The following is a 27,323-nucleotide window of genomic DNA, read 5'->3' as shown; positions in this document are numbered from 1 at the left end:
TTACAAAAGTTCCTACCCAATATTCAAAAGAAAAAAAAAAAAACCTAAGAAACATCACGTATCTGTAAAGTCTACTAAAGGAGAATCTATTATAATCAACTGCAGTCTTCCACTCAGTATTTCCTAAATGGAATGGAATGATCTCCCAAGTTAATTCAATTCAATAAGGAATTACTGATTGCCTCATATTGGAAGTAAGTTTGTAAAAAATAAGTTATCTATGATGCCCGATTTCAAAAATTCAAGTTTAGCTCGAGAATGTGTCTTCAAACTTCCACGTACATGTAAGTACATGTAATGTTTGGAGAATTTGAGTCACTTGGCTGTATACTTTCATGATTTTGCATATGTCCAGCCTCTTCGTCTTATCACATACTCATCTTCTCCTTGATCCCTGTTTTCACGTTGAAAGTGGACACCCTTGTGAATCAGAATCCTGTAAAGCACCAATCTATACAGAACTAGTCACTCTCTTCATGTTGTAGTGCAAGTGGTTCACCCTTCTATCACATAAGGGGTGAGTGAGGGCTGCAAAGCGCATTTTTAAAAGGTCTTTCCCTTCAGTTGCGCCTTAGTAAATCTAGAGAAAAAAGCCTCGAATCCATTTCCTTCCAGGTCTTTTTTCTGGATTATGATCTACATGAAGAATAAACAAAGAAGACAGTGGTGGTGATAATCAAAAGTGAAGGAAATAACCAGATGTATTTTTGTCCCCCCAAATTGGAAATAAGGGACACAGCAGACTAAAGTAGATCATTTTTAAAAACGACAATCATCCCAGTAAATAATACCAATGAAGGCAGTGAGCTCAGAAATTCTCGGTAACTCAGAAAATCACCAGGAAAAGGCGACCCCTCCAAAATGTAACTCATGCCAAGGACTGGTGTTAGAGGAGGCTGGCTGGCTTCTAGAGATCCCATTTCATTGTGATGTCTGGTCCTAAGAAGAGATTGGCCTCCTTTGGGCATAGCACTTGGCACCATGTCACATGTCCCTGTGTCCCTGTTCTGATCGGTGGACTCTAAGAACCTGCTTTGGAAGTGCCAGGGGCTGACTTATCCCTGGACACCCAGCATCATAAGCAGGTACTCATGTTCGACAGATAAGAGGAAGAGTGATAGGGTTAAAAAGATTTGCTTCTTTTTCTCAGAGCCCTACTCTTCCAGACACCAAGCCTCCTGGCTTTGCATGTTTTGCTTGGGAGAACTGGGCTGCAAGCAGAGTGGGGCTACACTTATCTTCCCTGGCAGCTGGTCACATTGCAAAGTCAACAAGACTCGTATAAGCTCCTTCCTTGAACGACACTGCCTGACATGGAACTGCAAGCTAAGGGGATTAATCTGATAAGAAATAAAACACTTCAGCACAGAGAAGTCTGAGCAAATCTTTATTGAAAATGTTTCCATCTTAACAGAAAGCCCCAGGAAGAAGCTTAGATGGATGGTTACAATCAAGATATCTGACCTTAAGAAAAGAAGGAAAAAAAAAAAAACACATCTTAAATCTTAGCAAATATGTCAAGTATTCGATTTTATTGCTTTGCTAGTTTTGCCAACTTAAGCTCCCTAATAGAGGCTGCTTCTGCACCTTCTCAAAGCTTCCAATCGTAAGTGGGAAAATCTTGCATAGTGTTTTTTATAGGAAACCAGGGCTTTTGATCAAACAGGCCCAAGACTCCCTTCTCTCTTGCCTACTCACACCACTGCCAACAAAGATGGAAATTTGCTATCTAAAATGCTATTTTAACCTTTCAAATCTAAAAAAATTAAGTCTGAATAAAACAATTCAAGATATCAGTTTTGGGGACTTGAGGCAGATACCAGAAAGTTAAGTCAAAAATAAACCCAAAGCAGAAAAAAATCCAAAGAAAAAAGGCATTTTTTCTCCAAAATGTTATTTTAAATGGTGAATCTATGTCATTCCCCAGAAAAGTCCACTACTTCTATATGGCGTCCTCCAACTAATGCTAGTTTCCCATGCATACAGCCACTGTCGGGAGATGAGCATTCTGGTGGCAACTGTGCTTGGGCCCCTGCAAATCTGATGTTTCTCCAGCAAAAAAATAAAAACAAAAATGGAAATGAAACCTGGCAGTCCTTCTGACTGAGGCTCTAGAAGCCCCAGGAAGGTTGGTGCTTGGCGGGGAGGTCTTGACTCCACATAAGGGTGGTCCATGGAAGTTCAAGAGGCACATTGGCCATACTCAGCCAGGACCCACGCAACATGATCTCAGTGGATCTTGGCCTGCACTCAGCCCCGCCGGGTCTGGACATGGAAAGACATATACAGTCATTCTGTTTATGAAAGCTCAGCTCTCCTTGCAAGTATCCTCAAGGAGAGCAGCAAAACCATCTATTAAAGCTATATTTTTCTTAAGTACATTCCCCTTCTTAATAACCAAGTAATTAAAGCAAATCATTCCTCAGTCCTTCTGCTCTCCCCTGCCCCCACGCCCACCCCCAAGTATGCACTCTAACTCCCCATCCCTCCTCTGTACCCCCCCCATCGGTCCAGCCCCTACCCACTCTGATGTTCCTTCCCACCCCCCACCCTCCACCCATCACCTCGCTGAGCCCCAGGTCTTGAGACCCTGCTGCCTAGACTGCAGAGCTGGCCAAAGCTGAGAACAGCAAACAAAGGAGCAATTATGGGAACTGACACTCAAGGCCTCCAGCGTTGGTTCTGCCCTTGGAGATGCTGGCAGGGCTGGTCTTCTCACAGGGCACCCCGTCCATCTCAAAATGGCAAGGCACAGGACGTCACTGCCTGCAGACGGCTCAGTGGGGCTGCTGCTACCGTGAAGCAGGGGGCACTGGAGAAAGGGGCCTTCTTCAGGAAGGGAACGTGATAGAAGTGAAAACCCTGGGCCACAGAAATTAGGCAACACCCGGCATCAAATCTTATCTTTAAAATCCCTAATTCCTTCCCAACAGGGAACCGAAACAGAAAAAGAAATAAGAAAGGGTGAGTGAGAAAGATGGGGAGGAATGGAAGGAGGGTGGGAGAAAGTCTGGTTTACAATTCTAGCTTAGGGTAGAAAGTGTAGTTACGAAATGGCAACTTCAAGCAGAAATGAATCGGAGGGTCTGATCCCTGGCTTATTTTTAAATCCCAGTTTCAGGGAACAGGGTGCTGAACAGGAGGTTCTGGGGGGCGTCAGCGCTAAAAGCCTTCCACGGAGAGCGTGTGGTTGAGCGCGTAGGTGTCGCTATCTTCTTCCTCCAAAAGCAGCTTATCGATGGTCAGGGAACCGATGGCTCTCCTGGGGTCCTCGGCATCCGGGAGGACTGGCTCAGGGATGGAGATCGGGAGCTGGACAAATTGGGGCCCAGGCAGGGCTGGGGCTGGAGGCTGGTACTGCAGGGTGGAGGTGGGCAGCGTGGACAGAGGCTGAGGCCATGGGAAGTAGGTGAGGGGGGCCTGGTGCTCGGGGCCCTCCAGTGGGGGCCCCACGGTGGGCGCGGCGGCACTCCTCGTCTGTGATGGGGAAGACACAGGGTGGTTAGCAGCCCCGGGTACCCACCGCTCACCCCGGTTCTTGCGGAGATCTCTGTTTGCCTCACCTCAGCCCTGTCCTGCCATCTCACTCCAGAGGGCTCTGCCTTCCCCTGGGCAAAGTCTCCCCCAAGGGAGAAGTGAGACAAACTTCCACACCCCCTTCCCTGTCACTCACTAGGTATATGCCCTCTTATACTTCCCCACCTGAAACCTCTGTTTTCTCATCTGTAAAACAGATTCCCCAAAGGACTGACATCACCGGGCTGAGTGAAGAACAGATGCTTTTCCAGATTTCATTGAATATAAAATGCACCCAGATTTCAGAGATATCAAAATATGTGTGTGCAGGGGTGACATGCATCTTAAAATCAATGATAAAACAGCATATTAAACAACAAGCCCATCACACAGCATAGCAGCTGTATTGCCAAGTGGCCGCTGCTGTGCCGAGACACAGACTGTCCTGGCTCCACACAGCAGGTTTGGGATTCTGAGGACCCCTTGAGCTCAGCTCCACTAGCCTCCCATTACCTTATCCTCTGCTGTTGCTTAGCTGGGCCCCCTGTGGCCTTTCCAGGGACCTCCAAAGGTCAGGGCCATTCTCCCAGGTGCTCTGTAAACAGTATCTTTCACCTGCATGGCAGCCATCCTACAAATCCCAGCTCAAGCTGCCAAAACCAGGGCCTGGATGCCACTGATGAGGAAGGAGGTAGGAGAGGACTGTCTTTGCATGGAATCATGTGTGTGAGAGAGGCCAAAACCTCCCCCATCATCCTCTGTCCCCTGCCACATTTCCTCCAGGCCACTGTGTCTTGAGAACAAACTAATAGAGTCGTTAGTCCTGTGTGTTCAGTCATGTCTGACTCTGTGGCCAACCAGGCTCCTGTGTCCATGGAGTCATTCAGGCAAGAATCATGAAGCAGGTTCCCGTTTCCTACTCCAGGGGATCTTCCCTACCTGGGGATCAAACCCACGTCTCTTGTGTCTCCTGCATTGGCAAGTGGATTCTTCACCACTGGGGAAGAGCTTATTTCAATCTTTTGGGACCTTGCTGCAATGCATATTCTGGTACAGGAGGTCTGATCAGACCTGGATTCTGCATGTCTAATAGGATCCCAGGTGATGCCAATGCAGCTGGTCCAAGGACCACAGTTTGAGCAGCAAGGCTTTAGGGTATTTATCTATAGAATAATAGAGCTGGAAAGGGTCTCAGAGGACTTTTCAGCCTCCCAACAAAGCCTTATCACTTCTAGTATTTAAAAAATCCAAATGGAAATCGTACATACACCTGGGCAGGTCAACTACCACTGCAGATATCTTGGCTCAGGAATAGAATTACATCAACCCGTCATACAGGTCTTATCTCCTGCAGATCAGGAGTAGAAATTGTTAGCTCTAACCAGCTTTGATGAGTTAATTTACAAAATGGCAAGACAAATAAATTATTTCTTAATAAATATGGTTTGTTTGATACACAGAACTTTTCAAAGCAAGAGATGGGATTGATGAAAGGGATAAAGAAAAGAATCCCTGGTCCTGAAATGGCTGGGAACCATTGTGTCCACCACTCCCCACCCCCACCCCAGGCCTCCGATATGGAAATGAGCTGCCTGAGAGGGGTGTTGAATGAACTGCTTCCCATCCACCATCATTCAGGTCCCACCACTGGTTTGCTGAGCAGCGGGTAGGCATGGAGGGACAGGGGTCCTGCAACCCAGGCCTGGATGGTGCTTGAAGGGGAGAAGCTTCAGGATAACACTGGACCTTGAGGTAAACAGACGGGCTTGGGGGGCGGGGGGGGCAAAGCAAGCTCCATCATCATGGGTGGGCTCTGCAGTGACTCATGAGAGCCTCGATCTGCCTCCCACAGCCTTCCTTGGACTGGTGCTAGATATGGCTGTAACCACTGGTCTTTTCCCCTCTGAACACCTGGGGGCTTCCCATTCCTTTGGTCAAACAGGCACCATTCACATAAAACTATTTCTCTTCCTTCCTCCATTCCTAGAGGAGCAAACCCTTTCTTTCCTATCCAGCACTTGAAGATAGCACTTGGTTAATGCTATTGGTCAACTTTGAGGCAATCATAGTAACTCGTATCTATTGAGTGCTTTCTGTATTTTGGAAACCAGGCTGAGCCCAGGAAGTGTTCTAAGCAGTCTAGGTGCATCAGGCCATTGATCATGACATCAACTCTTTCGTTAGTATTCCCATTTCACAGATGAGAACATTGAGATTCAGAGCATTAAAGCACTGTGCTTGGGGTCACATAGCTAGTGAATGAAGGGGCAGAGTGTCAGACAATCTGACACCAGAGGTGGAACTCAAAAAATTACCCTGCAGGTGGGTCTCTCTCCATCAAATTACAGTTTTCTGAAAAGTTGTCTCATGTGTTGCTCAGCCTAGAAATTTTCTGAAAAATCCCATTATTGGGTGAATAATCACCCCCTAAATCATCTGAGTAGAAAGGAGAGGCTGGCTCTGGCAAGAGACTCCATGCAAACATCACCTGGTTCCCCATTCAGGAAAAACTGAGATCCATCCCTGAGACTCAGCATATCTGAGGCAGCAGGGGAGATAGGGCAGATGGCAGGCAGGTGGGCGTGCCAGCCCAGGGAGTACAAGGCATGACAAAGGAGGCCGTCAGCCTTTCTATGGGAGACATCTGAAGTCACTGGGAGCGAAAGAAGGCCTCCCTGGGCCATTCACCCAATAATGGGGTTTGTCTGAGCAACACGTGACACAACTTTTGAGAAAGCCATACTTCTGGTGGAGTGAGAACCACCTACAGGGTAGTTTTTTGAATTCTGCCTCTAGTGTCAGATCACCTTAAGCCCCACCCTGGAGGACACGGTGGGCTTAGATGATCTGATTATCCTGGGCATCAACAGCAAGGAAGGTCAGGGGCAGGAAATCAGCCCAGGTTCTAGAAGGGTGCCCTCTGCATAAATGCTATCATGTGACGTACCGTGACGTTGGTGATGAGCGGCTGGGAGGCATAGGTCAGCACCGAGGAGGGCCCCACGACCGTGTAGCTGGGGCACACAGGCTGCACATACATGTCAGCCGAGTAGGGGCAGCTGACAGCCTCGTGGGGCACGTACTCCGTGTAGGGTGTCCATGGGGCCAGGGGCTGGAGGGCGGCCGGGGTGGGCTGGGAGAGCCAGCCCGCACACAAGGCCCCCTCCTCCGTCACTGTGGAGGCAGAGACCTCCATGTCAAGGCAGGAAGGACCTGCGGGAAGGAAGACGTTACAGAGCTGCACGTGACACCCAGACGAGGGGCTGGGAGGAGGCCGGGGCTGCGGGGAGCTCTTACCCACTGTGGTGTAGGTCGCCAGGGGCTGGTGGGGCAGCACCACCTAGAGGGGGGAAGGAAGATGGGGTGCAGGTTTCAGCCACCTCCAGCGAGCCGTCTGCAGGAAGCTCACCCAGAGGGTCCCAGGGCAGGAAAGGAGGGGGTGAAGGGCAAGAACCCCCGTCGTTAGAACAAGCACCTGCCCCCCGACCCAACCAGCACCACCTATACTTCCCAGGGGGTGGGTGTGTCCCCTGAGCAAGAAGGCTGTGCACTTAGGGAATCAGTCTCACCCTGTCCCAGGGGGACCCTCAAATCCTATCAGGACGTGTGAGACACCTGCTGCTCAAGTGGGATTTCTCACCCCATTTCAAGTAACTCAGCTTCTTCTGCCCTGGGCCAGATCTCCAGGAGCCACACCTCTGCGACGTGGTCCTCATGCCCTCACTGAGGATCCCATGGAGCAAGGACATACACCCGGCCTGACCCCTTGGAGCACTCCCCACTCCCTACACACACACACACACTCCAATCACAGCAGCCCCCTCACCGCCGTCGGTGTCACCGATGTCCCACTGTTGGCATGGCCCCGTTTCCTCCGCAGCAGCTCCTTCACCGGCTCCTTCACACGCACGCCCTGGTACGGCCGGGGTGGGGCCGGGGCTTGCTCTGGAGCTGTGGCTGCAAAGAGAGCATCACTGGTACTCGTCTCCCTGTGCAGACAGCCCCCAGCCCAAGGGGCCCGCTCTCCTTCAGGGTCTGCCTGCTCACCTAAGCTGTGCTTGAAGGTGCGGGACCACACGTGACTTCCTAGGACTTTCTCCCAGGGTTAGCACCCCTCCTGCCCCAAACCTTCTAGGCTCCCCTCCGCCCAGAAGATGCAGGCTCGAGCACTGCAGCGTGATCTCAACCCAATTCCCCAACCTTTTTGTACACTAAGCACCTCCTGGAGCCTGTTGGGCCAGAAGCTCTGTCTAGACTCCTCCTCTCCACCTTCTGTGAAGGTCTCCCCTCTTCATCTCTACCAGTGATCTCCCAGGGTCAGGAGTCCCTCTCACTATTCTCAACCTCTTGAGATTCTTCCTGACCCAAGACTACTACTACAACCCTCCTCGCTGACCACCAGGGCCCACAGACTTTGCTTCATCCTACAACCTCCTCAACACTTCCAGACAGGTTAGAATTCATCATAGGGGGCAGCAGAGGATGGCATAAGAGCAGGGACTCTGAGTCAGATGCCACAGGCCTCAAAACTTGCCTCTGACACTTTCTAGCTGTGTGATCCTGGGTGAGTCACAGACACATCTCTCTGTGCCTCTTAACTGGTAATTTCTTATCAAAGGAGTATCGTAAGGAGTCCCTGACACAGTAAATGGGAAGCGTAATACAGGCTTCCCAGGTGTCGCAGTGGTAAAGAATCCACCTGCCAATGCAGGAGACACAAGAGATGCAGGTTCAATCCTCGGGTCAGGAAGCAGCCCTGGAGAAGGAAATGACAACCTCCTTCAGTATTCTTGCCTGGAAAATTCCATGGACAGAGGAGCCTGGCAGGTTATATAGTCCATGGGGCTGCAAAGAGTCAGACACGACTGAGTGATTGAGCACACACACACACATAGTACATGCTTAATATAAAATCAGAGACAGAATTAGGGGCTTCCCTGGTGGCTCAAATGGTTAAGAATTTGCCTGCAATGCAGGAGACCCAGGTTCAATCCCAGGGTCGGGAAGAAGCCCTGGAGAAGGGAATGGCAACCCACTTCAGTATTCTTGCCTGGAGAATTCTATGGTCAGAGGAGCCTGGGTGGGCTACAGCCCATGGTGTTACTAAGAGTTGGACATGACTGAGTGACTGAACACTTTCACTTTCACAGAATTTAAATACAAGCATTCAAATAAATCTGTAGTCTATGTAATAATTAGTAATCCCTTTTTTGCTATGAATTTCTTATGCCCCTAGCTAGACTATAAACTTTCCAAGGTGAAATAGAATACCTTATTTCTCCATATCTTCCCAAGTAGCATGTCCACGCTGCTGCTGCTGCTAAGTCGCTTCAGTCGTGTCCGACTCTGTGCGACCCCATAGACGGCAGCCCACCAGGCTCCCCCGTCCCTGGGATTTTCCAGGCAAGAACACTGGAGTGGGTTGCCATTTCCTTCTCCAATGCATGAAAGTGAAAAGTGAAAGTGAAGTCGCTCAGTCGTGCCTGACTCTTAGCGACCCCATGGACTGCAGCCCACCAGGCTTCTCCATCCATGGGATGTTCCAGGCAAGAGTACTGGAGTGGGTTGCCATTGCCTTCTCCAAGCATGTCCATAATAAACTTGATAAGTTATTGATTGATTAACTGGTTGGATGGTTTCTCAAAATGTGCTGCCGACTCATTTTCCCTTCACTTTTCCTGGACATTCAGAATGGGCTGCAGTGAGTGCTTCCTGGGGTTTCTGCGGCCCCCAGGAAAAATAGTCAACGGTGACCCATATTCCTGGGGCCAGAGAGGGTCCAGCTTCATCTCTCAGAGAAGGTTCCCTCTGCCTTCTGTCATCAAGGCCAGGAAACTGAAGCACCACAGGCTGGAACACGGGGCTTTCCCCAATCAGGAGAGCAAGTCAAAAGCATCTACGGCTGGCAGTGACAGTCTGCCCTTCCAGATGGAAGCCTGGCGCCTTGGACCCCTGCAGGGCAGACCTGGGTCAGCCCAGAAAGGCAAGTAGCGCTGGGCCTTCAGCTCACATGGTATCACTGATAAGGGCCCAGGGACCTGGGCTCTGAATCAAAAGCCCGGAAGCCCAGATATCTATTAAACCCGGATCTGCAGCGCTGCCCTAACCGAACTTTGCTCAGTAAATACCCAGCTGATAACACCCCAAGCCTGACCAGCACCAGACCTCCATCCCTGCTCCAGACACAAACATGGCCGGGCCTGGAAGCCCAGGCAGAGAAGCAGGGGTAAGAAGGAAGGGGTGTCCAAGAGCTGCAGGAATACATGAGAGTCTGAGGACCCCAGACTCAGATACATTCACAGGGGCTTCCTATCCTGGCCAAGTAAGCTGAAGTGACTGGGGAGTGATACAAAACACAGATGCCCAGACCCTGCTCCCGAATAGTCTGATTGTGGGTGTTTGATGTGGACTTATGAGTCTGTATTTATAAACATCACTCAGGTGATTCTGAAGCTCTGCTGGGATTAGAATCACTGCTAATTCACCCCTGATTTCCCTTTAACATTTCAAGAAGAGGTTTATTATCTTCTTTCTAACATGCCCTGTCATAACAAGGGATCCTTACTGATATTCACTTATTCTTTCAAATATTTCTGGATGCTGGGAACACAGCACTGAAGAAGATAGACGTGGCCACTGCCCACACGCCTCTTGCAGTCTAGTGGGACAGATGAATGATAAAGCAGTTATAACTTGTGAAATTCAGGCTGAAGCAGGAGTGTGTAGCAGAGAAAGCCAGCCTGGGACCTGCACCCTGGGACCCCTGTGCACCATCATCTTTGTTTAAGCAGCAGTGACCACAGACTTAAGAGCCTAAGATACTTGGGCTATTAGTTTCTGGTGGAAAGGTCTCAGTCGACTTACATCCCAAGCCTCAGTTTCCTCATCTGTAGAATGGGGCTAATAGTTCCTGTCTCACATGGTTCTTGTGAGGATTAACTGAAATAATCCATGGGAAGCTTCCAAATCCATGTCCAGCGTGCTATTATCCTTCCTCCTCCCCACCCACGTCCACCTTCCTCTCTAGACTGCTACCGTCAGAAAGCTCTTCCTCCTACTCAACCTGCCTCATGGTGACAAGCAGCATTTTCCTTTGTGTTACCTTCTAATGAAACTCGCAATTCATGATCCATTTAAAGCTTTTTCATGGACAGAATGAGGATCATAATGGTTTGTATTTGGTAAGGTAACCTGAGAATTACATGTAAATGCTTAGAATAGAGCTTACACTGAGAAAGCATTAAATAAATGTGAGCTAATACCATCATTCAGAGAAGGCAATGGCACCCTCCAGTACTCTTGCCTGGAAAACCCCATGGACGGAGGAGCCTGGTAGGTGCAGTCCATGGGGTTGCTAAGAGTCTGACACAACTGAGCGACTTTGCTTTCACTTTTCCCTCTGATGCATTGGAGGAGGAAATGGCAACCCACTCCAGTGTTCTTGCCTGGAGAATCCCAGGGACGGGGGAGACTAGTGGGCTGCAGTCTGTAGGGTCACACGGAGTCGAACACAACTGAAGCAACTTAGCAGCAGCAGCAATACCATCATTGATATTTGTAGCAGGTCCCCTCCCAGCAAGTGAAGACAGATCCCAGGTGCCCTATTGAGTCGGAACAAAACATTCCATTCCTTCAGCTATTTCCTTTTTTGGATTCCAAGAAAGAGTGAGGACATTAGAATAATTTATTGCAATCTAAATTAACACAATAAAAGTGGGGAAGATAATAGGCAGAAAGAAGCAGGCACTGGCTGGTGATTTTTAAAAAATAGCCAAACGTTATTATTAATATTTGAATTACCATATGTTGATTGTGATTTCCTCCCATAGTATCAAACATCAGTGTATAAATAAAAATTAAACCTAGATTTGCAAAGAACTTTGCGTTAAGACAGCCATAAAAAGCAGCCACTGTGAACCCATGTTCTGATTGCCTTTGTGCTTCTTCTCAGTGATCAACAACTCACTGGGACAGGGCTCATGAATTTTAACCTCTCTCGGAAGTGCTTCAAGATGTAGTAAAATAGGAATGTTGTTCATGTTTGTCCCCTCTGAACAGAGCTAGTTCGTTTCTGTTTGTAGTTAGTGACGCCCTCTACAACTGATTAAGAGTGATTCCCATGCTGTTTCCTTCGGCTACTTCTTAATGGCGTGTTTTGAATCCCTCTAACCTTCCTTCTGTCTGCGTCACTCCAGCACAAGTTCTGCCACTTCCCCTTATGAAGATGCCAGTGGTGACCGCAGGCCCCAGGTGTGGCCTGACACGGGGCAGGGGGCAGGGGGGAGGGCCTGCCCTCCCGCACTCTGACCTCCCATTCTCAGGGTTACTCACAGCTCCAGCAGATAGGTTCACAAACATATCATTCAACCTACACTGGTCTCTGGTTGAGTTGCTAGCTATTCTTAGGCAGACAGTGCGGCCTGAGGCCTTGTGCATTCAGGAGAAACTTGACGGATAGAGTTATTTGGGGGTCTGATCACTGTGGTCACGCTCTTCATTCAGCTGGGGCACAAGAAAATCACGATCCCCCACGCACACACCTCAGACAGGTGTATCATTCGGCCCCCACTGATCTGCTGATACACTTCTGGGGAAGGGCCAGGGGGACTCCAGATCCCACTGCCTCCCCGGAAGTGGACACGGGGACCGCCAGGCTGCAAAGCAGCCACCTGGGCACTTCCCGCTTCCTGACAAGTGAGGGCTTCCTGCCTCCTGTTGGTTTTGAATCAATGAACAAAGAGGGCTTGCGGAGCTGCTGTGAGCAGAGGTCATCACACTCTGAGGTCTGGACTTCCTCAGAACCCACAGTGTCAACAGGTGTGCCCTGGAACAACACCATCTGGAGAGCAGTTTCGAGGTCCCCACCTCTTCCTACTGCAGTCATGAAACTCCCACAGCTCCCAAGGACCTCCTGGCTGCCCACCCAGGAGTCCCCAAGCACTGCCAAGGAATTCTGTCACTGCTGTCAGGGGAGCAGGCAAGAGTGAGGATGCTTCTGACAGTGTCTTTGCAAAGTGCCCATGAAATATCAGAATCCAAAGCCTCAAGACAATTCCCACAGGACCCCAATGGCCCAAGTGTATTTGCAAGGTGGAAAACCTGCAGTTGGCATCTTTCACACCAACCTTTGTGAAGCAGCAATAACCATCCATAATTCCACAGTAAACTCTGGACTCCCTATTGCCACTAGCATGAGAAATGAGCCCACAAACAGAAATTTGGAAGAGGAAAATAAGTTTTTCTGAAGTCATAATTGCTTTGCCTTAGGTCTTCTGGATCCCTCAATAAAATAACTAAAAAAATTTTAAGATTATCAAAATAATTTCCTCAGACAATAAGACTAAATAAAAGAAGAGCCAAGGAATGTAAAACTGGAGAACAAAATAACACACTAGCAGAGACGAAAGTCCAGTTTCCCAAAGCGGAGTTGACCAGAGATTTTCACAGCCCCCAATGGAATTGCAGGTACAGGTAACACTCTCTCAAAACCTAAGTTTTCTCACCATTTATCCTGTGGTTTGAAGACCCTTTACATCTCTTGGGGGCATCCACGTGTCCAGCACTGAGAAAACTCTTTCCACCTAAACATAAGCCTCTTGACTCTCACGGGGAATCTCCAGGTTTAGTCTGAGAAGTTCAGCCATATTATCTTTCCACCACTGCAAGTCAGTAGGCAATGTTGTTTGGGAGAAAAACAAAACTCATTTACAGAAAAACCTATGAATCTGGCCCCACTGAGGGCTTCCCTTTTCCAAAATGAGCAACGAAAAAATCTGAAGGTATAAAAAGTCAGCAGAGGCTATTTCAGTTCCCCCTGCCACGCACCCGGACATGCTCCACATCACAAAAATAAGAGTCCTGCAGCTGCTGTTCCACTGGAAAGCACAGACCATGACAGAGTCAAGCCCAAGGGTCACCTGAGAGAGCACCCTGGCTGCATGTGGGCCCTGGGCTTGCTTTGCACCAAGCTTCGGGAACATAGGATTCTACTGATTTAAATAAACATGGCCCTTGGTTCCTTGATGAGGTATAATAAACATCACCAAGGAAACATGCAAAATTGCCAGCACTTGTTTATTTAATGACCCCATGCAAACCATGTTCACACCACAGTAAGAAAGCTACAACTAAAGAGGTAGGTCCCAGTGAAGCCAACACCCAGGCATCTCCTCGGGGCAGCTTTAAGAGAGCCCTCTTCAGGCAGGAGGTACCTAGAACAGTTCCCAAGATATTCTTGAAAGCTTCTCCCAGCCATTGTCCGGTCACAGATCTCCCATGAGCCAAAGGGGCCAGGCCGTGAGCTGAACCCCAGTCGGGATCACTGCCGTAAGGGATTCAGGGTGAGCCTACATTTCCATCATCAGGGAACCAGGAAGAGGAACCCATCCCACCCATCTTGACAATCTCTCATTGACAGCGCTTCCCATTTACAACTGACTGGTTGAAACTTGAGGATGCACCCACATGAGGCCATTTTGAACTACAAAACTTTTCTGGCCCAGAAGGACACATAACCCAGTATTGATCACTCCAAAATAACCGCAGTAAATATTACTCTCTTTTGCTGATGAATCTTTAGTAATATTTTAAAACATAAAAAAGACCCACTAAGGAGAAACACAATAATTTTTTTCTTTATTTATAGCAAAACCAAAACCAAATAATTGAACAATAGGCATTCAAGGCATTCAAAGCCTAGGGCTACCTAGCTTCTAACTAGAAGCAAAGTCATAAAAGCTGCTGTCACTTTTCACTTTAATGAAAAGAAGCTTGTTTGCGTTCTTGACCTAAGATAGTTGAGGACTCCCGAGAAAGCTTAACACAATTCAGCTAAAGGATTATTCATATCCTTAACTGAACACTACGGCAAGTGTGGTTGGTGAAGGTCTGAGTCATATTTTTTAATTTGTTCTTTGCATTCACAGACAATGGCTGATTTTTTTTTTTTTTTTTTTTCCTAACTGGAAGAAAGAACTTGGGCTTTGGCCAAAGATTGGACTTGACATTTTCCCACCCAGTTTACACTAGATTGTAGTTTACTTTTTTTTTTTTTCTTAACATCGGCTAACAAAGAGATCCCATATGCATGTAAATGTAGGCTTTCTATTCACTAATGTCTGGACTGAGAAAGACCCTGCAGCCAGGAAATAGCAACAAGTCACTCACACACTTTAGCAATCTACTATCAGGGCCGAGGAGAAACAGACAGATGGACAACAAAGGTGGCTTTAAAGGTGTACACAAGATGCGGGACAGTGAACCCTCAACTGAATTAGGATTTGATGTTGCTTGAAGGCTGCTGGTCACCAAACAGGAGTGAGTCTTTGTGTGTAGACTAGGGTGTCTCCATCAGGAGATCTCAAACATGGAAGCTGAGCCCATGTTCTCTGGTCCAGTTGCAGAAGGGAAGGGAACGGTCAGTATTCCCGGCCAACCCCCAAACCTCCTGTGTCCCCATTTTAAGAGGCATATTCCCATCAGCCCCCACAGAGCTCATTGAGCAACCATAGGCAGGTCATTGAAAATGCATAAGGAGGTCCACAGTCATTTAGGACTTCCCCCGACCTGGCCAGACCTAAAGGACCCAAAGGAAACACCCTTGGGGTGACTATAGAGTCCCAGATCCAAGGGATCTAGAGGCCAAGTAATCCCTATTTCTGCTCTCTGCTCTGCTAAGTCGCTTCAGTCGTGTCCGACTCTGTGCGATCCCATAGACAGAAGCCCGCCAGGCTCCCCCCGTCCCTGGGATTCTCCAGGCAAGAACACTGGAGTGGGTTGCCATTTCCTTCTCTAATGCATGAAAGTGAAAAGTGAAAAGGGAAAGGGAAATCGCTCAGTCGTGTCCGACTCTTAGCGACCCCATGGACTACAGCCTCCCAGGCTCCTCTGTCCTTGGGATTTTCCAGGCAAGAGTACTGGAGTGGGGTGCCATTGCCGTCAAAGGAAGCTAAATTCGGCACTGAATGGACACCCAGGGTGATTATTCTCCTCCCAAATTCCCAGGTGGTGCTAGTGGTAAAGAACCTGCCTGCCAATGCAGGAGACTTAAGAGACACAGGTTCAATCCCTGGGTCTAGAGGATCCCCTGGGGGAGAGCATGGCAACCCACTTCAGTACTCCTGCCTGGAGAATCCCATAGACAGAAGCCTGGCGGGCTACAGTCCATAGGGTTGCAAAGCATAAGTAAGACACGACTGAAGTGACTTAGCACACCCACACCTGAATTATGTTAAACTTAAGTAGAGAGCCCTATTACCCAGAGCCCCCTCTCATTCACCAAGCTCCTGTCTGAACATTCCACTCTGCAGCCTCAGAAGTCCCTGAATTGTCCCAAAAGTTGTGGATGAGCCATCCATGACCTTGGGTGGAGTCAGCCATGTGACCTCTGGTGTCAGAACCTTCTGACTCTTTCCACAGAGGCTCTACTGCTGAGGTGTCCCTCCCTGAGAGTGCTCAGCATCGCTCACCCAGCCGTCCACCCTCCTCCAATCTTCCTGCAGATCAAGGAGAGTATAGAAGGCTCTTAGATTCTGCTCTTGACTCCCAGAGACAGTGTCAGAGTGAGGCCTCTGTTTTTGGAGACTCATGTATGTTGAGTGCAGGGCTCCCAAAGGTCTGTGTGTTTCCTGCTCACAATCTTAACTCCCAGAAACTCAGAAATCACCACTCTCACCTTTGCATGTCCTGTGGCTCACAGAGAATTTGACACAAATGCTTTCACCATAACTTCTGAAATAGACAGGGAAGTCTTCCTCTCACCCTCCTTTTCACGGATGAGGAAAGTGATTCTCAGAGACATTCAGTGACTTGCCCAGGGACTGCCCTTGTAAACAGCAGTGTCATCAACTAAACCCAGGACATCTGATTCCAAGTACAGTCCACTTCTGCCTCACTTTCTGCCTCCTCCCAGACCAGGGCAAATCTCATTTATTCCTCTGGGCGACGCTGGAGGTTGGTGTCAAATGGTCCCCTGCTCAGTTCTAACCTCCCTCCCTCCAGTCTGGGAGTCCGGGCCTGCACCACTCCCTCGACTGCCAGTTCCCACAAGAAACGACATCTCCCAGCTGAGGAGGGAGAGAGAAGTCCATGAGAAGCTTACCGGCAGCCTGCTCACATGAGGAGTGGCGAGAACTGAGACCCACACAATTCCCCGCAAAGTTTTATTTTTGGTATTTTCGACCGTAATGACAGCAGATAGGTTCACCTGAGAAACCAGCTGCATCTGCCCTCCTTTTACAGAAACTGGGGTCACCAGAGCAGAAAGGGCTCCCATCTCACATACCATGTCTCAGGGTACCAAGGAGATCCCTGGCAAAGGGCTCTTTAAACAGGGCAGAGCAAGCCATGTCCCTGCCATCATGGAGCTTACCATCTAGGCCGGCAGAGTATGTAGACTTAATCAGATCATAGCACAAGCAAACCTAGAATTACAAACTGGGACGGAGCTGCATCTGCCTCACAGTTGAAGTGTTCTGGGCTCGTTTGGCTCATTTTCACCTCAACTTGGTTCAGTCAGGCTTGAATGAGCAGCAAGTTGGGGGCCCCTGTCTCCAGGGGCTGTATGAAGAGGAGAGTGTTTGAGCACAACTGTTCTGTCTCCAGTGCAATGAGACAGTTCTGGGGTTGGGCTCAACCCACACCATGCATGGAAGCCTGACCCCAGATCGAATAAAGTAGCCCCAGACATTCAAGATCCTTCCTCATCCTAGGGACCCAAAGATGTTTCACTTATCCTGTCCTGGCAGATTAGTCCCCTAGGGGAAGACCCAGACCTAGAAACTGAGATTCCAAGATGGAAATCAGCTGGCTTCAGGAGTTCCAGACAGTCTCAGATCTAACTTTCTGACAGTCCTATCTGCAGGAAGCCTTTTGAGTCAGGCTAGAACAGCTCTCAGTGAAGTCAGAGACCACCTCCTTCTAACGGTGGACTCATATCAATTAGGAAGGGAAGAAGCATCTAATGCAACCCTAAAAGCCTTGGCACTGAAGAGTGGTGTGGTGTTGTTTGGAACGCAAGCAGATCTAGTTTAGAATGTCGACTATATAGCTTATCACTGTGTGACCCTTGACAAATAATGTAAACTGTGTGCGCCTCATTTCTCCATTTGTGGCGTGAAAATAATGATCTCCATCTCACAGGAATGTCATGAGGATTGTATGAAATTAACCAAACAACTAGTATGTAATAGGTTTTCAAGAAATGGCTGTTTCTCCTTTCTTCTCAGCCAAAAATCTGTGGCCCTTCACTCATCAGAAGAGTAGCCTTGGTACAGTGACCCTGACGTGCCCTCATCCAGCTGCATCCTAATACTGAATGTCTCCATCCTCAGTATACCCAGGGCCTTCTCAACCTGCCTTCATTGTATTCCTGAAAGTCATCCCTCAGATTCTTGGGCCTGATGTCCCCAGCGGCGGGATGGCCCTGTTCAGGAGACAGGGAGGGCAATGATGCTACAGAGAAATTGATCAGAGATCTTACATGCAAACAGAGCATGTTTAAATAGAGAAGAGACAAGAAAATCCTGGCATTGACCTCTTGTAAAGACATCAGGAGCTGAGCAGAAGATCTTTTTTAATTCCAAAGCCACCAGAGGATTAAACTTGTGGCATATTTTCATTTTTAAGGACTACCCCAGGAAGGAGCACCTTGGAGATTTTTGAGTGGCAGACAGAGTAACCTGTATGTATCTCCGAAAGGACAGGGATGCAGCCATGACTGAGGCCATTGTCACAGATCCATCTTTAAAGGGCTAGAAGCCTAGGAGCACACTTCATACGTGGGATGGAAACGTGGAAGTATATGAGGGAGGGCTCTTTAGTGAACAGAGGGGAGCTTTATCACCTATTCGAACAAGACAAACTTCTGGCTGACATAGTGAGTATTGCCTCAGCTTTATCTAGAGCAATAGGGATCAAAACAGGGAAGGGACCCACATTGGGAGCACTAGACCACACCCAGGGTGACCCAGCCCAGGCTTCTCACCCAGGTTCTATAGCAAGGCAGGACCAGAGTGAGGAGCTGGAGCAGAGGAGACAGATACATCTTCCCTCTTTAGACTGAGACCCAAAGCCTGAATCTAGAATTGCCTGTATAATCTAGAACAGGAAAAACCTATAGTTAGAAGCTGGAGGAGGGGACATTCAGTTGTTTGTTCCTTGATTTGAGCAATATCTAGTTTGGGATTTCTAAGACCAAAGGGATTCCTACAAAAAAACAAAGTTTTCCTGAGACCTTCAGGTGGGGACAATTTCCTTGGAGGAAGGACTCTTTAGACCCAGCATCAGCTATCTGTTTGGGTCAAACCCAACTGTCCAAGACATAAGGCTCATGGTGGCCCTGGGTACAGCCTACATGAGTGAAGGTAGCCCTAATAATTGACACATGATGTGAATGTAACTGCCAGTCAAAATGAGCTTTTGTTTTAAGTCTCTGGTTTACTAACTGGTAAATTTGTGATGTGGGGGAAATCCCTTGTGAAGGATACTGAAGAAGTTAGAACAACAAGCTTGGGAAAGACATCACTTGGTCAAACTTTGAGGAATGTGCCCCCTTCCTTATTCACAAGGTAGCTACAGAGACTGAAAACATGACTTTTCATGGCTTCAGAGCTTCATGGAGACTAATACAACAAGTTCTACAGTGACTCACTTTTCTCTAGGAGTGAGGTCTTTACCCTGGAAGTATTTAAACCAGGGACCTGTCACCAGCTATCAGGGTTCTTGCTAAGAGTAGAGGACTGGTCCCCAGCAGAATTGTCAGGCTGTGATCTAAAACTCTGGAATAGAGTAAAGGTGTCTATAAAGTGAATAATTCTGCCAAGAAAGGGAAGAAACTGGGGGGGTCTGGGGGTGAAGGAGCAATCAGAGCTCCAAGATCCTCCTCAAATTGCTCCATGTTTATTTTTGTATCAGAGTTCTTCAGTGATTTTGCTTGGAATAAAGGAGTTGGCGACAAAATTGTTTTAGACACCAACATACAGAGCCTTGGGTTTCCTTCCCCAAGCTAGTATTTCATGTCCTAAGAAGCCTCTTCTGTCCCCAGAATCTAAGCAAGAAGTCTAATCACCATTTATTCTGGAGGAGGCACATCTGAAGCCATCTACATTCTCCACGACACCTTCCCTGATTCCATTCTCCTCTCCCTCCTGCTGAAGATAACTTATTTCATTGGTTGATTCCTCTAGCTGGAAATAATCCCATTATTGGATGGATTCAGGCTTGCATGGGATGAGCAATGGATGGCTGACTTTCCTTAAATCCCCTTCTTTTTAGAGTTGGTATTGCTTTCATCCAGCATTAAAACTTGCTTCTATCTTCAACTCTCTCGCCTCCCTTTTCCTTCACTTCACTATCTTCCCAGCATTTCTCAGTCCTGGAAGTCATATCAATCCTTATACTCCTCTTCCAATTAAATGTATGATTCTTGCTAGAGAATCAAAAAGGAATTCAGCTTTTCTTAAGCATGATCAGATCCTTTCTGGTCCCAACACCTGGTCTGAGTATGATTCTGGTACGTAATTCTTTGGCTACCTGCTCTTCCCAGAAAGTGATACTAATGAAACCATTACTAAGAAAAGGAGGCAGCACATTGCTGTTTCAGTTTTCGGTATCATTTGTGCTATTTCTTGCAGACTTCAAGCTAGATTATGACACCTCAATTCCAATCTTGTGAATTTAAAAAACAAACACAAGTTTGCCAGTCAGTACAAGCCTGCCACCATTCCCCCTTATGAGGCTGGTAGGAAACTGTAAGCCCAAGTTTCAAGTTTGGTCACAGAATGGCCAGCTTCACCATCAGCCTTGACCATTGACCCCATCATGAGTTACAAGATACATAAACTTTGTCCTCAGAGGTAACGTGAGAGAGAACAGAAAAATAATGACAGTTAACTAACAGCTACTGACTGTTAACTTAATGCCAGGCACAGTAGTAAACACTTACCACAACCCTATGAAGAACTGCATTCCCATCGTGCATATAAGGAAATGGCAGCAGAGCCAGGTAGAGGGACTCCCCAGCATCATACAACCAGTGAGGCATAAATCCAGGATTCAAACTCATATCTGCCTGCCCCAGGGGCTAAGCTTTAAAACCATTAAGAGGAAAGAAAGAACAGAGCTGTCACTCTCTAAATCAAAATAATCCCCTAAACCTGGCTTTCCATGCCTTATTTATACACACAAATACACACACACACACACAAACACACACACACATACAATGTGAAGGGACAACCTGAGTTTTTCAAAGTCCAGATGGTTCAGAATGAAAGAAGTGCTGAGAAGACAAAAGCCTGGGCTCCTAGCACAAGCTTCCACACAGAGCTGCCCAGAAAACACATTGGCTCTGTTATTCTGGGGAGATTCTAGGTCCTTCCCTCCCCTTTGACTCTGCTATTGCAGGTAAAATATCTGCAAAGAGCCCAGTAAAGGAGTATAGCAAGAAAACAAAGACTTCATTTCCTTCAAGCTGAAACACATGCACCAAAAATGAGTTTTCAAAGTATGAACAGACATTTGCCAGCTGGTATGCTCCATGTGTGTCCTGGTCCTTTACCTAACGTGAAAGGCCTGTGCTTCTACCAAGAGCAGGCTCCTAAGCCCCCTGAATGAGACAAGAACCTCTGGTAGAGAGACAGGACAGGTGAGCAAGACAGCACTCAGGGTAAGTTACTAACTCATCTTTAAGCTTCGTTTTCTCATCTATGAAATAGAGCTTAAAACAGAACCCACCTCATGAAGTTTTTACGAGGATTAAACGAGATAATACATTCAAGTGTGGCAAAGACTGGTGGTTACCACACCCAACACCTGCCCTTTCCTTCCTTGCTATCTACCCCTATGTTTTGGAGGATTGACAACGTGTCCAGCTGAACAAGGACCCTATTCTCCCTCAAAGATAGGAGTGGCCATTAGATGTCAGCAGAAGTGTGTTGGTGGGGAGAGGCCATGATAGAGAAGCATGATCTTTTTGCCTTTCCCTATTCTTCTTCATGGTCCAAAACACAGATGTGATGGCTGGAGCTACAGTGCAACTAGAAAGCAAATTTGAGGACAAAGGCCACATGCCAAGGCCAGCAGACCAAAAAGACAGAAGTAGCCTGAGACTGTTGGCACTTACAGCTTCCATATAACCCTGCAGACTACTATGCACCACTTCCATGTGAGAGAAAGAATACCACTTTCCTATTCAAATCCATGTATTTTCTGGTCTCTTCAATAACAGTCAAATGCAATCCAAACTGATCAAACAGAACATCTGACAGACAGCATGGCACCAGGTAAGCACTCAGCACCCCATAGCTAATGTTTACTCCACGAAAAGGATTGAACCTGCTATGCTCATAGTAATGCAATGTCCAAAAGTATATCAGAAGCCATCAGTTTCAGCCTCCGAGTCAGTAGTTCTCAGCTTGACTGCACATTAGAATCACCTGGGATGCATTTGAAAATACGTATTTTTTCTTTTGAAAATAAGTATTTATTTTTAATAAGTACTCATGAAGACTCAGAAACTCAACTTGGAAAAGGATTTTAGTCCAGTTCAGTCCCCTTGCCCTCAGCCAGGAAAAGAGAAGTTCCATTTTATGGCTGGCCAACTTGCAACCCAGAGCAGTTGGGTGGCATTCTCTAAGCCCCCACACCTAATTATCCAGAGACTGGAAAGTGGAACCCAAGTCTCCTTCCTGCAAGAATAATTTTTCCCATAACCTCATACAACTAGTGAGGGACAGGGAGACCCGGCATGCTGCAGCCCATGAGGTCACAAAGAGTCAGACACAACTGAACAACAGCAACAACATACAACCAAGACAAGAGGGTTTCCGAGGAGGTCTCTCCATCCCAGGAGGGCCCACTCTTATCAGGGAGTTTTTCTACAAAAATGAGAAAACCACAATGTTGTTAAGCATTTCATATAGCTGAAAATTATGTTAATGGTCACACTTAGCGACATTAGTTGGCTAGTGATCAATTAGCCAATTTTGGTTGTTTGGCTCAAAGTAAGAAATTGGGGGACAGCTTCATTTGGTGGGAAATAAGCTACTTTAGAAATAAACTAGAAGGTGAAAAACAACCTAATATCTTTACTTTGTAATAAGAATGTTTAAACCCCCAAATTTACAGGACTTCTGAGTGAATTAAATGCCCAGGTATTTAGCTAGTAAGTGTGGACAACCTTGATTCTTTTTTGTGCCTCACAACAGACCAGCTATGCAGCTTTGAATCAGAAGAGAGCTTTCAAAACCTCGGACTCAAGAACTTTGGAGCTGTAGAGGGGAATAAGGTTGGCCTTCTTATCTAGTTAATATAGGGAGAAGAAGTAAAGTGTCCACCTTGAAGACAACAGCTCTTCCACTGATTAATCTGTATGTTTAGCTGATGTGTGTCACGTATTTCACCTCTTCCTGTGCAGTGAATTCTTGACCATCTTTTGCATCCTAATTGTCTTTATCAACAAGAACCACTGAATCAACAGATAAACTTGGTAAGAAGCAAGGGTGTTTATTAGGCATATTACTAAAGTTGTAACAGAATAGAAATATTAGAAGCAGTCCACAGACCTACATTACTCCTAGTTATAAGTTCATCTGAATTTATGCAGGAGAGTTCCAAATACTATATGTATATAACAAGTTTTTCTTATCTTTAACTGTACTTTTAACTGCTCTCAAAAAGTTGGCTATTTAGAGGAACCTTGGAGTGAAGTACAGAATTCTATATTACGGAGAATTTTGAGATCTGAATTTATCTATTTGGTGAATCTCTGTTCAAGTTATCTGAAAGTAAATATTCATGCCATAATAATTTCATAAGAAGTATGCCCTGTTCTTAAGATGCCTCCTTGAGCACTACAATGAAGGAACATCAAAACCAAATCTATAGGACATCAAGTCAAGCAGTCAGTTCAAAGAAAAGCAGTCAAGCCATTCTTTTGTTATAATGCAGATCTTTCTCTAACATGAATAACAATTTTTAAAAAGTCATTCAATTCATTCATTTTCTAACAAGTAGTGTTGAGTCTACTATACATAGTCCAATCCCCTTTAAGAAGTCAACCAAGTCAAACTTTTCAGCATTGTGTAAATCATATCATCAATTAACTGTTAGCTTTATCTCCCATGGGTGTTATCATTGTGCAAGCCCCCAGTAACTCAGAGAAATGAACACCTAAAGTACTACCCAAGTTATTTTAAACCCAGAGGTCAGAAAACCTTATTTTAAAGGGCCAGATAGTTATGTTTTTTGCAGGCCATATGGTCTCTGGGGCACCTACTCTACTCTTTCATTGTATCAAGAACAGAAGCAACCCTAGACAATATGTAAATGAATAGACATGGCCATACCCCAATCAGTTTTTATTTACAAAAATAGGTTGTGGGACTGATTTGCCACTGAGGCCACAGTTGCAGACCCCTGTCTGATTTAGACCCTTGGAAAACTGTATGTAGGTCCTATCAATCAAAAATCTTTTGATATGCCTTTTAACTATTCTAATCAAAGTGTGGAAAATGACTGGAAAAGATTTGGCATAACCCTAAATTACCCATGATGGGCCCACGGGAGGTGTCCCAGGAGGGATGGTGCTCTCATACCACTGTCATTAATACTCAGGAGACTTGATGACACTTTCCCTATTCTCTACTTTTGTTCTGACAAAAACCTTGTAAGGCAGCCATTAGAACCCCATTTTCCAGATTTGTAAGAATGTGAAAAGGTTAAATCATTAAGCTGCAGAGACGACTTTCAAACCCAGGCCTGTCTCACCGCATCGTGCCTGCTATTTCTACAGCACTGTTACTAGTTGGCCTTAAGAAGGGCTTCTTGCTGGGTAGATGTCAGTTTTTCACATCCATACAGGACCTGCTGGACTCAGTGCAGAACCTGAGGGGAGGGAACAGCAAGTGGATCTGCAGGGAGCATGACTTCTTTGTTCAACTGACCAGTCAATCAAATCGCAAATTCATGGCTGTGGCTTGAAGATTTCTGCCTCTGTGTGCCCACAGTTAGCAGCTGATCTGAACCAAAGCCCATCTTCACACTTAGGCTGCAAACAGGGGTCAGGGGCCAAGCAGGGAGGAAACAACATCTACAAAGTGAATGTTTTCTTAACCCTTTCCAGAACCCCATAATACAGTCATTTCAGCTCATGCCTCGAGGGTGTTTTCTGAAAAAAGAAAGTGCCTTTTCAGCACTCTTGGTGTCTGATTTCAAATTCTGACCTTCTATCAGGTGATTCTAGTGGGCTGACAAGGCTGCCCTGTTTTTACTGGTTTTCCCACAGGGTTTAGTCACCCAGGTACCCTCATGCCCTAGACAAGGGCCTCACTTGGGGTAAGGGGGTGGGTCCAGTGCCCAGGGCCTTTCCTAATTTCCTTTAAAGTGCCAAAGAGCAATTAATAAGAATTTTGATTACGTACATCTGAACATGCAGAATCATTCACAGGTATTCCGAGGGTGAACTTACAACGTGGTCTCCCTGGGGATGGAGTTTTGCTGCACCTGACTGACCTCCAGGGAGTGAGCAGGAAACACGCCTCTAGCATCCCCTTTAAAACGAAACTGTTAATCTCTTAGGAGAAGTTAAAGAAGGAAAAAGGCAGTGTGTAACCAAGAGTGGGAAATATGGCAGCTCATGTACACAAGGAAGCAACCCATATCTCAGGCACTGAAGCAGAACCACAGCAGACAACATCATCTCAGCAGCATCTCAGCTTACTAAGGGTAGCTCTGTGGAACCGGTGGCTATCATTTTTACCCTATTTTACATATGAGAAACCTGAGGGTTAAAAAGAAGAAAGTGACTTGCTCTGAGCAGGTAGGAACTAAGGCAGAAGTCCCTGCAGGGGTCACATAAAACCCACAGACTGAGCTCTAAGGGTCAGGGTCAGGGCATACGGAGACTCAGTAGCTCCCAGGAGGGACATCATTGCCCACCTGCCACCATTAATGCATTTCCACAGGGCCGTCTGCCTTTGCCCCCAAAGGGAAGCATCTTGCTCGATCCTTCTTCTGGGAACAATAGCCACTATCCATACTAGAATATCCCTAGGTATCTTGGAAGGTTTCTATCATTCTTAAACCCAAATTAGAATTCACTTCTTTTCATTGAAGAAAAAAAAAAACTGCATCTTGCCAACATCAAACAATGATGAGACTTCACAATCTCAGAAACTTTGAAATTGTTCCTTCACATTACACATTAACAAGCTCAACTCTTGGAGAATTGACACAAGAAATAAAGGAAACAATGAGCTGCTGATAAAGTGACTGTAAGCTATGTCTAAATGAAGGTATGTTTTCAGAACTTCAAGGGCTCCAATAGACTATCTTGTGTAAAAAATAAAGCTCCCTAATTTATCTTTTTCTATAAACCTAGGTTCTTTTGTATTAAGTTCACTTGCGGTAGGGTGTACCTGAATTCATTAAAAGGCATTTTAAAGACCTAAGAACCTCTTAAAAGAGCAAATTTTTGGTACCTCTTTCTTGAGAGCCCCAGGAGGGTTCAGCTCTCATGAGGCTATTGAGCTGACTTTGTTTTTCTGAGAAAGGAATGCTGCCGAAAAACTCTGTGTGACTTCAATTATTAATAACAGGAGTGTCTGTTCAGTCCCACATGTGGAAAATAAAGTTCACAGATGTTCCATCCAACTCCAGGGATAAACACTAGGGTTCCCGGTAAACCCGCGCCCCCTTGCGCAGGAACCCAGGAGGCTTGCCACAGGAGGCGAAGAATGACGGGAGGCAAGATAGGAGAGCAGTGGAGGACAGGCTTGACAAGCCAAGTCTCCACATCCTCCCCATGCAGTCAGCGACACATTGTGACTTTGGCAGAAAGCTCAGTAACCCAGAGAGGAACGGGCCCACGGAACTGAACAACAGGCTGAAGAGTAGCTGTTTATAAAAGGAAAGCCACTCAGGTAAACCGCTGCACTGCCTTCCCCTCCAAATTTTGTTTGGTGATTCATCAGCTGCCCTTTGTTCACCACAGTGATTCGTGTGGGAGAGAGGATGAGCTGTCCCACCTTGGAACACTCGTTCGTTCCCCTCCAACCTGGAAAATCAGCATCACCTCTGACAGGTCGGTTTCTCCACTGGGCTCCATCTCGCCCACCTCGCCCTTCTGCCGCCCTGGCTGGGAACGGGGACCCACTGCCTGTCACCCCAGCACCTCCCAGCTCAGGCTGCCTGCTGGAGCCCGGGCCCTCCCTCGCTGACACGGCTCCGGCAGCCACGGGCCAAACCACTTACGTTTCTGCCAGAGCATGGCCTGCGACAGGATGTTGCCTTTTCTCTTTGAAGCAGACAGTTTGGCTTCTTTAATGTGAGACCCGGTGTGCTTGCCTCCAGTGGAGCCACCGCCTGCTCGGAGGCTGCTTCCTCAGCTTTTAAAGGCCGAGTTCCCGCTGCGGGGGCACCGCGTCATCACATCCTCCCACCCGGGCGCTGCTGCACCTCTTGGCCGGTGGGGCGCCCTCACCCGCCCGCGCGCCCTCGCGGGCCACCGGCGGCCACCCCGTCACGCTTGCTCGCGGCCCGCCGGCCGCATCTGCACGACGGCCGGGCCCGGGAGGCCGTGGGCGCCGGGACGAGGCCTGCAGAGTGGACCGGGGTGCGCGGGGCATGGGCAAGTGTGCGTGAGTGTGCACTCCGTGAGCAGGTGTGTCCAGCCGTGTCAGCCCCCGCGAGGGCCCCTGAGACCCCCTGGAAAGCTCCGGGTTTTCTGTGGCGCCCATTTCAGGCCTCTCCACCACACCCGGGTGTCGACAGCACTCCGTCCGCCCTGGGCCCTGCTCGACGGGAAATGC

At 47.4% G+C, this 27,323-nt stretch overlaps 1 protein-coding gene across 2 annotated transcripts; it reads right to left on the bottom strand.

The window, feature by feature from the left end:
- Positions 1,375-26,969, bottom strand: POU2AF1 (POU class 2 associating factor 1). 2 transcript variants are annotated; one of them, XM_018059807.1, is made up of 5 exons: positions 26,767-26,969; positions 7,343-7,473; positions 6,814-6,856; positions 6,464-6,729; positions 1,375-3,477 (listed from the first exon to the last, which is right to left on the bottom strand). In XM_018059807.1, the coding sequence occupies exons 1-5, from the start codon at positions 26,780-26,782 to the stop codon at positions 3,163-3,165; spliced, it is 771 nt and encodes a 256-aa protein (XP_017915296.1). In that variant the 5' UTR covers positions 26,783-26,969; the 3' UTR covers positions 1,375-3,162. The 2 variants fall into 2 exon arrangements, with proteins under 2 accessions (XP_017915296.1, XP_017915297.1); XM_018059808.1 differs by having other exon boundaries at positions 2,549-3,477; positions 6,464-6,690; positions 26,767-26,915.

This window comes from Capra hircus, chromosome 15, assembly GCF_001704415.2.
Source record: "Capra hircus breed San Clemente chromosome 15, ASM170441v1, whole genome shotgun sequence".
Lineage (NCBI taxonomy): Eukaryota > Metazoa > Chordata > Mammalia > Artiodactyla > Bovidae > Capra > Capra hircus.
The sequence above is the reverse complement of the archived record's forward strand: the minus strand, read 5'-3'. Positions and strand labels throughout refer to the sequence as shown.

Excerpts from the sequence above, each read along its gene's own strand:
- POU2AF1 (XM_018059807.1), bottom strand. Across the intron at positions 6,857-7,342 it reads CATCGGTGACACCGACGGCG|GTGGTGCTGCCCCACCAGCC; the intron begins GTGAGGGGGCTG and ends TCCCCCCTCTAG. Across the intron at positions 6,730-6,813 it reads GGCGACCTACACCACAGTGG|GTCCTTCCTGCCTTGACATG; the intron begins GTAAGAGCTCCC and ends TCCTTCCCGCAG.